At 45.1% G+C, this 15,775-nt stretch overlaps 1 protein-coding gene across 1 annotated transcript in view; it reads left to right on the top strand.

Annotated features, from left to right (window-relative positions):
* LOC135278874 (D-beta-hydroxybutyrate dehydrogenase, mitochondrial-like) overlaps nt 1–15,775 on the top strand; it is a 16,888-nt gene extending 1,113 nt beyond the window's left edge. The window contains exons 2-5 of the mRNA XM_064385732.1: nt 2,882–2,992; nt 8,367–8,508; nt 11,998–12,150; nt 13,679–15,775. Of these exons, the coding sequence (XP_064241802.1) occupies nt 2,882–2,992; nt 8,367–8,508; nt 11,998–12,150; nt 13,679–14,160 (888 nt within the window). The 3' untranslated portion in view covers nt 14,161–15,775. The remainder of the gene's footprint in view (nt 1–2,881; nt 2,993–8,366; nt 8,509–11,997; nt 12,151–13,678) is intronic.

Here is a 15,775-nt window from a genome sequence, read left to right as displayed (position 1 = left end):
CACTCTGCTTCTCTTACTTTCCCCATCCCTGTTCCAGCTGAGAAAATACTTCAGTGAATATTTTCAGTTCTTTTTCCTGGGATTGAAAACCTCAACTTTCCCAAGCCTGGAAAAAGGATCAAACCAAGTTTCCTTTGTAGCTGCACTTATCCTAAAATCAATCTGTTTGATAACATCAGGGAATAGTCACTGGAGCCACAAATGGGAACAGGATTAAAAAAAAAAAAAACCCAAACAGGTGGCACATTAGAAAAAGATTAAGTCTGGGTAAGCATGCCATATTCCCACATTGGCTAGAGAGACTGAAAAAGTAGCTCAATTGTTAAATTCTTCAATTTCTTCAGTCTGTTCTGCAGTAAATGTATAATTCTGATAGATCACCTGCATTAGTAAAATAATTTATACTATTTCATAAACTGGCCATATCCCAATAGGAAGTGCTGTGTACATCTGAGCTGACTGCAGGTTAAAATGAGGCTGCTCTGCTAGGGCTGCCTGAACTGTGAGGAATAGTGTTGTGGACCACACAGCAGGCACAGACAGTGTTACTGTGCCCACATGGCACAGCAGCACCTCTGGCACAAGAAGTTATTCCGTGCTCTTGGATCCCAGGCACACTGTCCCAGGCACTGTCAGCACTGGAGTGCTGTCCCCATGCAGTGTTTGCAGGCAGCCCTGCATGACCCCGAGTGAGGGAGGCACCTGAGTTCCTCAGAATGCTCATTAAGGTCACTGTGCTGATAACTGGTCCTCTCTGCCTGTCCCAGCATTGGGTCAAATTAAGCTGCAGATTGGCCTTATCAAATTTCATGAACAGTTCTATTAAGCCTTATCTTAGGACTTCCAAAAGATAAGGGTGGTTGGGCTTTTCTGAGTTCAGAGGTTTTTCTGGCAGGGGCTCCCTTTGGCTGGGCATGGGGTTGATCCCTGCTGTCATCCCTGGGAGCTCTCTGTCCATCAGGCATGGCACACACAGGCCCAGGTCCAGATGTGAGATCCAGCACATCCCTTGGGGGTTTGCATGCTCCTTGCTGTTAAGAGCCATGATGATGTAGTCACGTGTTTTATTACCAGCAATTAGGGTTACAGCAAATAACAATCACGAGATCCCTCACTTTCCTTACTATTAAAGGCAGATGAGAGGATTTTTAAACCTCATTTCTGTCTACATTTTGGTTGTTTGATTGGGGATTTTTTTTTTAAGGAACTAATGATGGTTGAGGATTGGGTATCTTCTTTGCTTGCCTGACCTGTGTTCTGGAAGTGATTACAGCTGCCTATTTCCTGCACACTTCCTTCTCTTTTGGGGAGTCCTCTGCCTTCAAGATTCAGAGGCGAAGGCTCTAGGGAAGTGAGAGAAAGAGGAAAAAAAAGTAAAATAATTTCTTTTTTCACAGGCCAGCTTGCTGAGTTATTGCAGGAGGTGACCTTGACAACTTCTGTGATCTGGTTAATGTTTGATTTTCATCTCTTGGAGTTGTGTCACTCTAAATTAAATTCAGGCTGAGCACTGTATATTTAATTTTCACTCATCTTTTGTCCTTTAGCTGTAGCTATCTTTAGACCTTTAATAGAGCTAGTCTGTACCTGGGTGCTCTTTGTCTGAGTATAGGTTATAGTATAATGTTAATGTGGGTGTTTGTATTATAAGTGCAGGATAGACTTTTGATCAGTTCTTGTTTCAGCTTCAGATCTTAAGTTCCCTTTGAGAACAGTTACTTCAACATGAGTTATAGGACAGGGTGTAGCTTTATTTGCTTATTGTTCTCTGCTGAGGCTCACCCTGAGTTTGTGCAGTAATGCTCTGATCACTATAGCCTTGCAATCATTCCTTATTGCTGCTTCACTTCACCACATGTCAGCAGAGCAAGAGATCAGAGCACTGGTGATTGACCCATTTCTCTCTGAAAATGTGGCTGGACCAGCCAGTGCAATTCATACTTATGTATGTGTGTTCATATTCCAGACGTAGTGAATACAGTAAAGAGCAACATTAACTGCCAAAGTCTCCAGAGAGATCTAACTGACCTCACTTCCTTATTGCATCCTGTGCATTTTTATTGCTGTATCATGTTATTGCCTCATGGATATAGTTTCAGTTTGGAGGATTGTGCAGCACAGCAGCTGGCAGCCTTCTAGCTGGGTTAAGTGTTAGTTCATTGCTTCACACCTGTGGTGAGGAGGTGACTTTCAAGCAAAGACAGAGGGTGAAGGGGCTATAGCTTCTCTTCAGGATTTGGCATTCTGCTTTCATATCTATCTCAAGCCTGATGTATCATACCAGATGGAATATCAAATCATCTTTCTCAATTTACCTGTCAGTCAAATGATAATGTAGGAGAGAACTGTAGGATTTGATAAGTTGTTCTTCTTAAGACTGCGGAGTTTCAGGAGGAAGTTCTAACCTGTAGTCACATTCCTGTGTGCTAAAATACAGCATGGAAAGTGCTGCATAGAGTGGGAGTAGGTGGGGAACAGACAGCAGTCACTCAGCAGCTAAAAGAGCTGCTGTACTGTTCAAGCCAGTGACATCCTGCCATTTGGATGTTCTCTATGCTTCTTTTTCTTACTATAAAGGGGTAGATCATTAACTTCTTTTAAAATGTTTCTGTTCTGCTTTGGCCACTGATGCTTGAAAGAAATAGTTGTTCCAGCTCAGGTATCAACAACACAAATTGTTACAGACCAGCAACTGAATAAATTTGATTCACAGGAGTTGGGAGGTGGTTGTGTCTGTGCACACAGGTGCCACTGTCCCTTGCATCTGGAATTGTACCTGCCCTGGCTGCAGGAGTGCAAGTGGCTCCTGTGCTGCGGGGCAGGGTGGTGCTGGTGCCTGCATTGTAATATCTGATGGTGTCCTGTGACTTTTCCCACACAGGCTGAAGGGAAGGCGGTGCTAATAACAGGCTGTGACAAAGGTTTTGGACACGCCTTGGCAAAATGCCTTCATGCAAAGGGATTTACTGTTTTTGCTGGATGCTTGCTCATGGTGAGTGGTGAAATTAATCAAAATTTTTCTGATTAGAGAAAAACGCTTCTCAAATTAAATCATTTTCATTTGCAGCCTCCATTTGCCCTGGTTCAAGACCTGAGAAAGGTACAGTGGGCAGGGATCGTTACATTTTCCATTGCTTCATCTGCCTGTTGTATCTTGTACCTCATTCCTGTAATTGTGAGCTCTTTAGGGTAGGGCTCATCTGTCAACTGCATGTCTGTACAGTAGCTTGTACAGTGTGGCCCTGTTCACTGCCAGAAGCCTCTCAGAAATACCACAACACCATAAATCTGATAGGCTGAGGTTGCTGTGGCACTGTGGCTTTCTGTCTTCCATGGCATCCCTGATGCTGTCTTTCCCATGCCATTTTTTGTGGACACCCTCCCCAAATTCATCTCCAAGTTGCCTCTTCTGCATTATTAAGGCTGTTTCAAAAATGTCTTGCAACTGTTCTTCTGCAGCTTCTGAACAGTACAAGCTGTTCAGTTTATGGATTGCTGAATAAACAAATTTACCATACATTTCTGTCATCTTTAGGTCTGACTTCCTGTCACGTGTGTTTAGCAGGTGGCATCACTCGTAAGAGATAAGTTTAGACACACTAAATCCGAAGTGGTTGCAGACTCCTCATTCCAGTCCCTGCTCATGCAAAGGACTTACAACTTAGTGTTGTGAAACACTTTTTATAAACTGGGCTGGCTCCACTTCCATGTCAGCTGGGATTTTACCTTTACTATGCATTTTTGCTGTATTGCTAGTCAAAACTCGTGTGTGATGTCTGACCTGAATTGCTCAAAATCAATAAATGGTTGCTCATTTCTCCATTTGAACATGACCACATCAGCAGAGGTGCTCAGGGCATGATGACTACAGATTTTTGAGTACTGTGGAAGGTGAGAACAAACAAGGGTGGCCTTCTCTGCCTGTGTGATCATAGCAGACATTACGTTCTTCCACCACACGAGAAAGGAAAGTTATTATCAGCTGACATATTGTGTAACTTGAGAGCAAGAGAGTCCTGTTGGATTATTGCCACTGTTTGGAAATTTCCATAAGGAGCCTCTGTAATTCCTTCAGTAATCATGTCATGTGCTGCTTTGGGATGCCTGTCTCAGTGCTGATGGCAGGTCAGGCACTGCAGAGCAGCAGATGTAGGGAAAGGAAAGGGAAAACAGGGTGGCTGAAGGGGCTGTTTAGAAGGCACATGCTAGGGTGGAGCAGAGAGGGACAGGCTCCGTTGGAAACCACATGAAGAAATGGAATGCTCCTGAAGTGAGGCCTGTTTGCTTGCTTGCTTCATTGCTTGTGAGCTGCTGTAGGCTCCCAGGAGGGTCAGAGCACATGTAGGGGCAGTTGTCATGAGCAGATGCCAGGCTCTTAGTTCACACCTAGTTAGTCCATCACAACTTACATGCTTTTATACAGAGAATTACAGGATCCCTGATGTACTACACCACCACAAACAGCTCTTGTATTAAATTCAGCATAATAGACTGTGAGGTGCATCAGGAGCTCCTTAATGATCAGACAGTCAAATATAAAGTTACAGGAATAAAAAGAATATTGCACGCAGGCTGGGATAGAACTGGAAAGGATCGAATGGAAAAGGGATTACATTAAGCAAGGGCAAGTAAGTCCACTGAGAAAGTTTCTGTTAATATATTAGGATTAAGATGGAAAAAACACACAGAAATAGATTATTAAATAACCTTAAATGTAGAAATTACAGAAAAAGTTTAAATAATAATAGTTTTATTTTCTTTGATCTTATTGAAAAAAAAAATTTTTTTCATGTGCCTACTGCCAGCAGTTACCATGAGGACTGTAGGCAAGAAAAGGTAAAGAACAAGGGATGTTTGTATAAATTAATGTGCTCAAGTTCACCAGACCTGATGAAATATACTTAACGGCATTTAGAGGATGAGCCATTGTGATTTCTGCCTCATGGGTGATATTTTCAAGAGCACCTGGAAGTCAGTGGATTTCCAGAAGCCTGGAAGAGGACAGATATCATAGTTCCCTTCCCAAAAGAGATAGACCTCTGGAATTGCCAGCCAGGCAGCTCACCTTCAGTGCACTCGGTGCAATTGCCACACACTGCCCTGTCAGTTTTACAGATGACCGCATCATAGTGTGATGCACCCTGCCTGTATAAGTTTACTGGGAACAAACTGTGCTGTGTCCATCTAATCTCATTTTGGCTAAGCAGCAGAGTGGCTAAAGGGGAGGGAATAAATGTGTCCTGAGTAAGGGTTTTATCACAGTTTGTTACCTGAGTTACATGCTCATGATAGTCTCATGAGCAAACTCATCCTCTAAGTGACTGCTGTTGAGTCCCAGGACCATATCCTTGGAAGTACCCCGCAAAAGAGAGTTTGCACTCAAAAAAATATGCACAGAACCATGCAGAGAATATGATAGACCTTTTGGGGAACAGGGTTCTAAATGATCCTGCCGGGTGGGATGGAGTCTGAAATCAGTTTCCTGGAATGCAGTAATGACACGCACGAGGTGCTGCGCTCAGGAAGCGCAGGAAGGCAGCGCGTGGATTGGCAGCAGGGTGGGAAGGAACTGGCGCACACGGAGAGAGATGGCTGCATCCACGGAGCTCAGCATTGTTCATGGCTTCCTGCTCCCCCCTGACACCTCACTGCGAGTGCCCCAGTGCTTGCCAGGACCTAATCCTGAATCCCAGGAGTTTCCCTGGGAAAAAGCCATGGCTGTGTCTGTAACAGGAGGGCTCTCCACTAATGAACATCTGTGTGATCTGCTTCTCCTCAGCACCACTGCACTGGGATCCTCCAAACCAGAACAGGGGAGAGGAGCAAAGAAGGGAAGGGGAGGCAGCCAAAAGCTGGAGCAAGTTTCCTCAGCTGGGTAGAGAGGGTTTGTGGAGCTGCTGGGCTTCTCAGCCAGGAGCAGCTCCTCCAAGTCACAGGGTGGGGTGGGCAGGCAGAGCCTGCAGGGCTGCCAAGGCAGGATAACCATGGGATAGGAGATAGCTGGCAGGAAACCACACAGTCCCATTGAAGGCCTATGGAGAGAGCTTAGGAAGCAGGCTGGGCTGGAGCATGATGGCTTTCAGCTCTTATGGAACTGGGAAAGGGAAGCTGGGAGATTCTCTGAGAGGACAAAAATCAGAGAGAAAAGGGAAGTGGAGGGAGGGTTTGTAGGAGCAGTTGGGCCATTGCTGCCAGCACCTCACTTGATTTGTACTGCTGTGTAGCTCCTGCTGGTGAAGATCATGAAGATCATCCCTGGGAGGAGAGTCTGGCTGCTCCCATGGGATGATCTGCTCCAGGTGTTATCCCAGCCAACAAATCTACCATTTGAAAAACAAGGAGGAAGTACCATGTGGTACCTAACAAGGAATGTACTTAATGCCCCTGAAAACCACAGAACATAAGATTATGTTCATTTGCTTCCATTAATATCTCTAGCTGCTTCATTTGTGAAGAGGTGTTCTGAACAAAAGAATTAAGCACTTTGTTTCACAGTTAAATAGTGGCTACAGTGGTGTCTGCAACTATGAAAAGTGGTTTTGTCACAGTTTGATATGGCATGTTGAAGTCAGTCTTCCAAAATCAATATGTTTTGTCAATAATGAGTAAATTGTAGCTGGGAAGGTAACTTTGCAGATAGAGTTGCATCAGCGATAGGGGAAAGTTAATTTCCATATGAACAATACAAACAATTTTTGCTGGATATTAAGTTGCCAGCCTATGACTTTGTTTCTCAAAAAGCAGTGGAAATATTTCTTCTTTATTTTATAAGTATTATGCAAGAGTAGAGAAAAAATGCAGGGAAAGGTCTTTTCAATGCTCAAATGACAATTGGCACTTGCATACAGATATAGTTATGGCTTTTTATATAGGCCATATATTTTTATATTTATACATAAATCTCTCTCTTTACAAGCTGAATTTGCTCCACTTTATTCACTGTTAAGTAGTGGAAATTTGCTTTATAAAACTTGGTGAGATGCAGGAGCATCTTGCAGAAATACAGTGAGGCATCATGCAACCCTCATCTATTTCAAAGGGAATATAATATTTTGATGACCTTGTTGTTGACTACACCATCATCACGTTTGATGTGCATTAGAAAAGCTTCAAACTTTGTTTGCTGTTCTTGTTGTACTGGGAAAGAAGTCAGTTGTGAAATGACATTCAGTCACGGGGCCAAGAACTCATTCCTACTATTGTCATAATGCCAGTGTAACTATATATTGATTTTTAAGAGAACAGCCCTGTTTTGCTCACGTTTGTGATGGACATTTCAGCTCTTTTCCTTCATTATGTGTCATTGTTCACTGGACTGAAGGTGGAGATGAGATGTTGTATACTATATGAATTAAATAGCCTGAGATATTTATAAAAAACTAAGCAGTTACATGTTTTTTTATATCTGCCTGGCTGCAGAGGCTGCTGAGCAGGTGACTGAGGGTGGGTTGCTCGCCTTGTTTGCCCTTGTGCTGTGGGAGTTGGTATCAAGTGATAAAGGAAGAGTGGCAGCCAGGCATGGTGACTCACCAATTCATAATTTCTTCCTCCCTAATGAGGCAGAGCTTGTGATTCAGGGAATAGTTTTGTGAATTAAATCTCAAGCCTGCTGTGGAACTGTGTAGCTAATCTGTGCTCTTTTCACTTTTGTTTGTTATTTACTACCTGAGTAAGGCTCTAAGGCTTAGGCAGCAATCTTGCCTGGAAGTGAGCAGGTAAACTTTGGAATTTTAACTGTGTTTACATTTGACTAAAAAAAAAAAAAAAACAAACTCAAAAAACCAACACAGTAGTAACAGAATCTGTAATGATAGCAGTGGGATGGGGAGGAAAGAAAGGAAAAGGGTGGAAAGGAAAGCAGAGCAATGAAGTTCCTATTGCCTATAGAGTGAAAAAAAAAAAAGGTTCTTTCTTCCTTCCTTTGCCAGAATCTCCTTTCATGCCTCATGTCTGTAATTGTGCTGCTGTGTAGCAGATCTTCACTGAGCAGGTATTCCTGAACATCTGACTCCAATTTCCTTACAAGTTATGTTACCTGTAGAGCATGGGGACCGAGGCAGTGGAGAGTCACCCATGGTTCTCCCCTGCTGACACAATATTTCAGCATGTTAGGGATGTGAAACCCATCATGAGGAGCCAAGAGCAGGGTGGGCTTTGTGGTGCTTCAGGGCACTGGGTCACTGATGCAGTTTTGGAAATGGTTCTGGAGGGAACAGGAGGTTTGTGTATATTTGTGCACCAAGTTTACACCTGTGTGTGCAATGTCAGTAGCTCCTATTTCCTGTCCATTTGAATATACCTGGCCCCAAGCTGCATTGCTGTTCTTGGTCCATCTTAGTGGGACACCTTTCTGTTCTGCTGAACAGGATGAGAATGGAGATGGAGCCAGGGAGCTGAGGAACATGAAGTCTGACAGGATGCAGGTGCTACAGATGGATGTGTGCAGTGACCAGGAGGTGGCTCGGGCTGTGGATTTTGTGAAGAGGACCTTGAAGGAGCCAGACAAAGGTATGTAGGGATCTTTTGCTCACAGAATCCTTTCTATAGAGCAGGCCATGCACTGACCAGGTCTTTCTCTCTGTGCACCACCAAAAGAGGGTTAACAAGCCTGAAGGCCTGTGACAGTATGTGGCTGGCAGTCAGGCTGTGCTGTACCCGGGTCAGTGAGGACAATTGTCTTGCTATTGATGTAGCAGCCACATGGAAAGAGACCAAGGCTGGCTGGAGGATTAGGCTTTAACTCTACATCCCATAAAAAGCCATGAGTGGCAGCAAGCCCACGAGTATCTGTGTCTTTGTCCTTGAATGTCTGTGAAGGGCACAGAACAGCCAGAGCTTGATCCCTTCCTTGCACTCCTGCCACACATGCTCCTAGCTTGTGCGGACCTTGCAAGTGACCCTACTAATGAAGAGGTGATGAGCCCTGTCTGCTTGCTGCTGTCCCCTCTGCTGTGTGGGTACAACTGAGTGCTGAGCTGGAGCACAGATTTGAACTGCCCCAAAACCTGGATTAATCTTTAGTCAGATCAATCCATGTTTTCCGTTTGCCATGCAACATCCCAGAGGAGATGTGAAGTAGAATCCAGAGTAGGCTTGGCATAGATGACCTTAATCCACATGTCACCTTAAGCGTGAGTCCAACTCATGGATCCCAAAAGCATGTCAAGGGAGATAAGAGTCCCATCTTTCCTTCTTAGAAGTGCTTTGGAAGTGGGATGTGAGTTACAGTCAGAGCCTGATGTGACACCACCTGTCTTCTTCCCATGTGAGGAGGTGAGACTTCTTGCCCTGCACAGGCTTTTCTGCAGCCTCTCTGCCAGTAGCAAGCTGGCCAGCAGCTGTAGACACAGTCTGAGGGTGAACTGAAGTTTGACATCTGTGGCTTCAGGACTTCAGGGTTGTGACTTGAAGGTGGTTGCTCATCTTGAAGCTTGGATGAGTCTGCCATGGCCCTGGTTTTGTTCATAGCAAGTATGAAGGCAGTAAATAACAACAGCTCTAATCTTCATGCAAATTACATGAGCACACCTTTTCTAGAACAAGAATATGAAATGTAACTGAGTAATGTACCAGCTCTGATCCCACACATGTTCTCTCTGCATGATTTTTCTTCCTACACAATCACCCAGCCCTCATCATGCTTTTCACAGCTTCTTAAGCTTTTCCTGAAGAGCCCAGCAACAGCAGTGGTAGCAGAAAGCCTTTTCCCACTGAGTGAAAGCTTGGAAGGGAGCAGCTCTATTGCTTCTGTAAATGCAGCAGTGTTTGCAAAACTGTGTGTGTAGCAGGGACAGAGAAGTCTTGCATCCCTGATCAGCAAGTTGGACTGGTTCCTCCTGTAGCTGTTTGCCTCAGCACCGTGTGCAAAGAAACAAAGGCTTCTTTTCAGCACCATTGGTGTGACTGAGGTTTGAGGCTTCCCAATAAATAGTGCTCAATAAATAGGTGCTGGAACACAAAGACTATTCAGACTGAGGTGTCTTGCACAGAGGTGTGGTTGCGCACTGAATGTGGCCCCAGAGGAACTAGTGCAGAACAGTTTTTGGGCTGTACAGTTCTTTAGACCTCTTCTCCCTGTGCTGTGCACATAAGGCTGAACTCTTTTGATAGGAGTGCCCGTTTGTTTTTGGTCTCATGCAGTTCCCACTGTATTGTTGACTCTAGAGACGTAATAGTGATAAGGCTCTGCTCAATAAACACACTGCTGTCCAGCAAACAGCCCTGTGACTGGGCTCCCCTCAGCACTTTGTTCTCTTTGTAACGTGCCCTGATCTGTGAGCAGTGGAATTCCAACAACAAACTATGGTAAATAATGATTCAGGGACGTTCATGAGAACATCACAACCCAGGAAATGGGAAATTGTTGTACAGAAATTTACAGGAATTTGTAAGGAATGCTATGCAGAGGTCAGTTTGTGACCGACAGTTTATGTCTTTGGTAAATTCCTGCCAAATTTTCTCAGCATGTTGTTTTGTTAGTGGTGAAATTACTCTGAAATTACAAAGGGACCCCATTCAGGGTGAGATGCTGTTCTGGATGCAGATTGGTGTGAATTTCAGTCGTCTTGACTCCCTAAAACTGGGAGCTTCAGTACACAGCTGTACACTGCTGGTCAACAGCCTTCAGGGAGAACAACCTTAGCTGGAAACGGGGCAGGGTTACTGGGGCCCGTGTGAGAGCACAGAGTCAGTCTGCCAAGGGCATGTTGATGTTTTTAAGTGCAACAGGAGGATAAATTTCATTGCACATTGGCAGAGTATTGCAATTTGCTTATAGGACTATGTTTGGTAAAATACATGGTTACTATCTGACTGAATCAATACAGGGTAAAAGTTAAAAGACATGAGAGTAGGGGAGCTATAGAGCAGAGGCAGGGCAAATAGCCCAAAAATTTCTGAGAGAGAGCTTGATAACTTTTATCAACAGGGTAGCATGACATTGGTGCCTTTGATAGCAATGTTGGAGCTCCTTGGACATGAAGACTCCTTCTTAGCCCTGTGTTAGTTCTTGGTAAGAGGAAGGTGCTAGAGTGGAAAGGGGCCCCAACTTCAACTGAGTCTAATGCAGCCCTGACAGGCCAGTCCTGTCTCCAACACAGTGAAAAATAATCATGGTGTATGGCAGGATATCTAATGAGGAGCAGCTCTGCTGTCTTGTTCCAGCTTCTCAGTTTGTTCCTCATGCAGTTTACAGCTGCATAGTCCCATGCTTCAATAAATCCATGAAGTATGGGTTCAGCCCTACAAACGCTTGCCACTGAGAATCCTGCAGTAATAGCTTTGAAGGGTCAAGTCCTTGCTGACCCCCTAAGTCTTGACATGCAAAGGGCTCATCACAGAAGCTCTTGGGAAGTACAGTCAATTTAATGTTGACAGGATTGCATGTGCAAAAGACATTAAATTCCGGTAGTTGTAAGCGTTGGTTGTAAATTTACTAACTCCTGATAAAGTTAGGGTTGAGAGAAACTAAATACTTGGACTAAAACACAGCAGCTGTTGACCTGGCCATGAATGTACAGATCAATACATGCACCCTCCAAAACAGCGAGCCAGAGTTGTGAAGGGGATTAGGAAATCAAAAATAACTGTTTTCTTTCCTTTTTTTTTTCCCCTCCTAATTGTGGGACGAAGTTCAGCCCCTTCCAAATTGCAAAATTCATTATAAAGTCACTGAGTGGAGGCAAACCTGGGACCAAGAGGAGGCTTAAAAGAGAGTCAGCAAGATGCAGCCTTATAAATCCTGGAAGAGCATTTGGCTGTACAGGAGATGATCAAGAGGCAATACTTGTGTAGCCCCATCACTTTCCTTGATGTTCCAAACAAGCTCTTGGTAGAGGAAGACCGTATTTCATCTCCTTGCTGGATTCTTCTCTACAACTTATTTCTACAAAAGTACCCAGTTCTTTGTTAAGGTTTTAGGTTACTGTGAACAACAAGGGAAGTCTTTTCTCTATGGCACTCTTCCATGTCCCTCTTTAATCATGTGTTTGTTGGCAGGTCTGTGGGGCCTAGTGAACAACGCTGGCATCTCAACCTTCGGAGAAGTGGAATTTGCAAGTTTAGACAACTACAAGAAGGTGGCAGAGGTCAACCTATGGGGCACTGTGAGGGTGACAAAAGCTTTCCTGCCCCTCATTCGCAGAGCTAAAGGTACATGCTGGGCAGTGGGGTAAGGCTTTTGTAGCACAGCAATGAGATGTAGCTAGAATTCCAGGCTGTCCTTGGGGGAATGCTTGTGCAGTCCAAGGAGGGTTTCTGAGGATGCCATGCAAGCATTTGGTAGTACAGGCTATTCTTGGGGCAGGCCAGGCACCTGCACAGCATGTGTTATCTTAAACATCCAAGATATCAGAGACCTTTGTGCAGTGTTGGCAGACATCACACAGACAAGATAATCCAGAGTCCACAGAGCGGTCATGTTTGGATAACTGCATCTTCTCCCTTCATGTTATTCCATTCACAGGTGACTTCAGGTAGTGACAGAATAAATGAGAATCAATGACAGCCATTTCAGATATCTTACAAGACAATGGTATTATCAGAACTCTTTGTTTTATATTGGAAAAAGATATGTATGAGCAGACTCTGAAGAGCTTCTTTATTTAGCATGTGTGGGAATGATGGTACAGGTGTGTGTTCTGGGAGGACAAAAGGGGGCTATATTAAGAAGATTGCTCATATGCCATTCCCAGACAGTAATTAAACACCAAACAAGCTCTATCTCACTACAAAAAATATCTTATCCATCAGCTCAGCAGGTTGATCTCACAATCCCTCTAGGTTACACTTAGGTCTGGAATGAGACAGTAGAGCTGTCCACTTGTTTCTCAGCTGAAATTTCGAACTGCAGAAGGGTGTTGTGCTCCATGGCTGTGAAAATTCTCTCTGTAAAAATAATTGGTGGAATTTCAAGGGCTTGTTTATAAGTGTATCTGAAACCACAGTGCACATGTCTTACCTTGGATGAATGCTGAGACACACAGAGAAGTGACAACTGCTGTCACTGCCCTGAGGTAGTGCCACGAGGGCTGTCATGGTCTGTTGGCAGGAATTAGGACATGGCTCTCCACTGCCCCATGAACAGCAGCACAGCAAGTCTCCTCTTGTTTGTCCCAGGAATGGCCACTGTAGAGACATGTGGCTGACCAGATGGGTGAGTGAGTTGTGCTGCTCATGGTGCAGGTGCAGAGAAATCTCTGTTCATTCTCTGCCGTCCAGCTCAGGTCTAAAGTAAACACATGTGTTAGGCAGATGAGCTGTCAAGCTTGCAGAAAGAACCAGAATACTTGTATGGCATCACACAGAGTTGTGAGCTTTGCAGCTCATGACACTCCAGGCTGGGAGCTTGAGCCTTTCTTTAGCAAAACAATGGGTGAGGCACACTCCTGAGAACACACAGCTAGCAGTCTCTAAATGGTACTTCCCTACCTGGAAGTTAGGAGGGAAATGTCTCGTATGCTTTGTAAATTCTTTGATGCAGAGGTAGGCATATGCACCATCCCCTGGAGAGCAGGGGTTAGCCTTGCTTGAGGCAGGAGAGAAAAGCTCCATGACAGGGGGTGTGCATTCAAGTTTCAGATTTTAGAAATCAGCATCATCCCACTAAGTACCCTTTTACTGGGATGTTCTGGCTGCTGCTTCTGCAGCTCATCCCCTCCCCCTGATCCTTTCTCCCTAGGCCGTGTGGTGAATATCACGAGCATGTTGGGGCGCATGGCGAGTCCCTCTCGCTCCTGCTACTGCGTTTCCAAGTTTGGGGTGGCGGCATTCTCCGACTGCCTGAGGCAGGAGATGTACCGCTGGGGCGTCCGCGTCATCCTCATCGAGCCCAGCAACTTCGTGGCAGCCACGGGCATCCTGACGGCAGCCGGCGTCGACAGGCAGGCCGAGGCTCTGTGGAGCGGCGCCACCGACGCCGTGCGCGAGGACTACGGCAGCGAGTACTTCACTCGCCACGTGGCCCTGATGAAGTCCTTCGTGAACAGTGGCCTGAAGGACATGTCTCTGGTCTTGGATGACATCGCCGAAGCGCTCACGTCCCCGTGCCCGAAGAACCGCTACAACCCCATGGAGACCTACTGGTGGGTGAGGCTGCAGGTCATGACCCACCTGCCCACGGCCATTGCCGACTGGCTTTACATCCCCGGAGCCACCCTGTGAACAGGCATCCTTCAGGCATCCCTCCAGGGCTCCTACTCACACGCAGGCTGGGGCTCACCTCTGCACTCCTTGCTGCTGCGTCTCCCCTGGAGATGCATGTGCTTCCACTTTGAGTTGTGGCTTCAAGTTGTGTGTTGTGGAATGCTAGAACAGCGTGGTTTTTTAGTTCTTTTTTATTTCCTCATTCTTTTTGTTTGTATTTCTTGCTGTGCTGATCAAAGTTGAAAGGTGTTTTCCTTTTAACTATGGAGGAAGCAGAGGAAGGTAAATATAATGTGAAATATGTGGCTAGTGTAATTAGGTCAGCAGATAAACTTGGCTTATTAATGGGCTGTTGCTTTCCCTTACAAGGACAAACTGTTAATAGCAGAGCAAAGCTGTTGCTATGAGATGGCTTGAAGGGAGAAACTAAAATGGGAAACAAAAGCAGAGTTTTCCATTTGGTTGAAAATGGGTCAGTCACAGCCTTCCATTGTTTTCCTGATACTGCCAAGAAGCTGTGCTGTGCTGTGACTGTCTGCTCTTTCCAGGGAAACAGCAACACTGCCTCTAAACTGCCTCATTACTCGCTGCAAAGAAGGGTTCTTCCCTCCCAGCACCGTGGCCAGGAGATGCCAGAGCCAACAACTGGGCACATGATTGGCAGTGAAAAGCCATACTAATAATGAGGTCTGAGCCATCTCTCAGCAGCCCCTCTCCACCTGCTGTTGCTGAGCTTTGTGGGACAGGGTTTAAGATGTAGCAAACAAATTTGGCTTCTCTCATTACTACCTTATGTGCCTAAACTATGTGAGGGATATGCTATTGGCTTTTCCTCTGGATTTGAAAAATGATGGATCACTGTGCAGCTAGTGTGGCCTGACTATGAGCTCTGGAAGGATGCTTTAAGGGACACATTTCCTATTTCTAATATTGCACAATGAAATCTCCATGTCACACAATCATCTTCTCAATCTACCTCTTGATAACTGATATGATATATCTTGCCCAGTATCCTGAAGGTTCTCTTCTGTTGGCCATGTGCAGGACTTTGATAATGTTTTCCAAGTGCATGGCTGCCTGCCATGCCCCATTCCCTGTGTTCTAGTGGTGACCACTGGTGGAGCAGCCAGTGAGCTGCAGGTGCTGCTGGCCAGACTGGGACCTCAGCCTCTTACTCTTAGGGACCAGCTTTTCCTCCCACTGTTTTGCCTTGTGTGAGATTGAGTGGCTGTGAAAAGAGCTTATTGATTGCTCTTTCTTCATCTGTCTCCACTAGCTCTGGCTTGGACACTGTGCCTTAAACTTTTTGTATGCCACTGTCTGCAAATTCTTGGAGTCTGCAGGCAGCCATGAATGCTGTGATGCCTTCAGGAGGAAAGCAGGTTTCCCTTGGAGATGCTGTCAAGGCAGCTTGTCTTACAAGTAACAACTGCTAGAAATACTGCTGTGCAGTTTGTGTCTTTTCCAGATCATCTGTACATGGAGATTTCCTGGGATTTGAGACCCAGAAAGATCCCACTGAACTGCAGCTTAAACAGTAATCACTTCTGCCCCCTGCACTGTGAAATGTGATTAATGTTAAGTAGCTCTGATTTGCACAGAGAGAAAAATAAACTAAGATTTTTAAAGCATA

The sequence above is a fragment of the Passer domesticus genome, chromosome 11 (assembly GCF_036417665.1).
Source record: "Passer domesticus isolate bPasDom1 chromosome 11, bPasDom1.hap1, whole genome shotgun sequence".
Classification (NCBI taxonomy): Eukaryota; Metazoa; Chordata; class Aves; order Passeriformes; family Passeridae; genus Passer; species Passer domesticus.
Note: the sequence above shows the minus strand (reverse complement) of the source record. Positions and strands in the feature narration are given on the sequence as shown.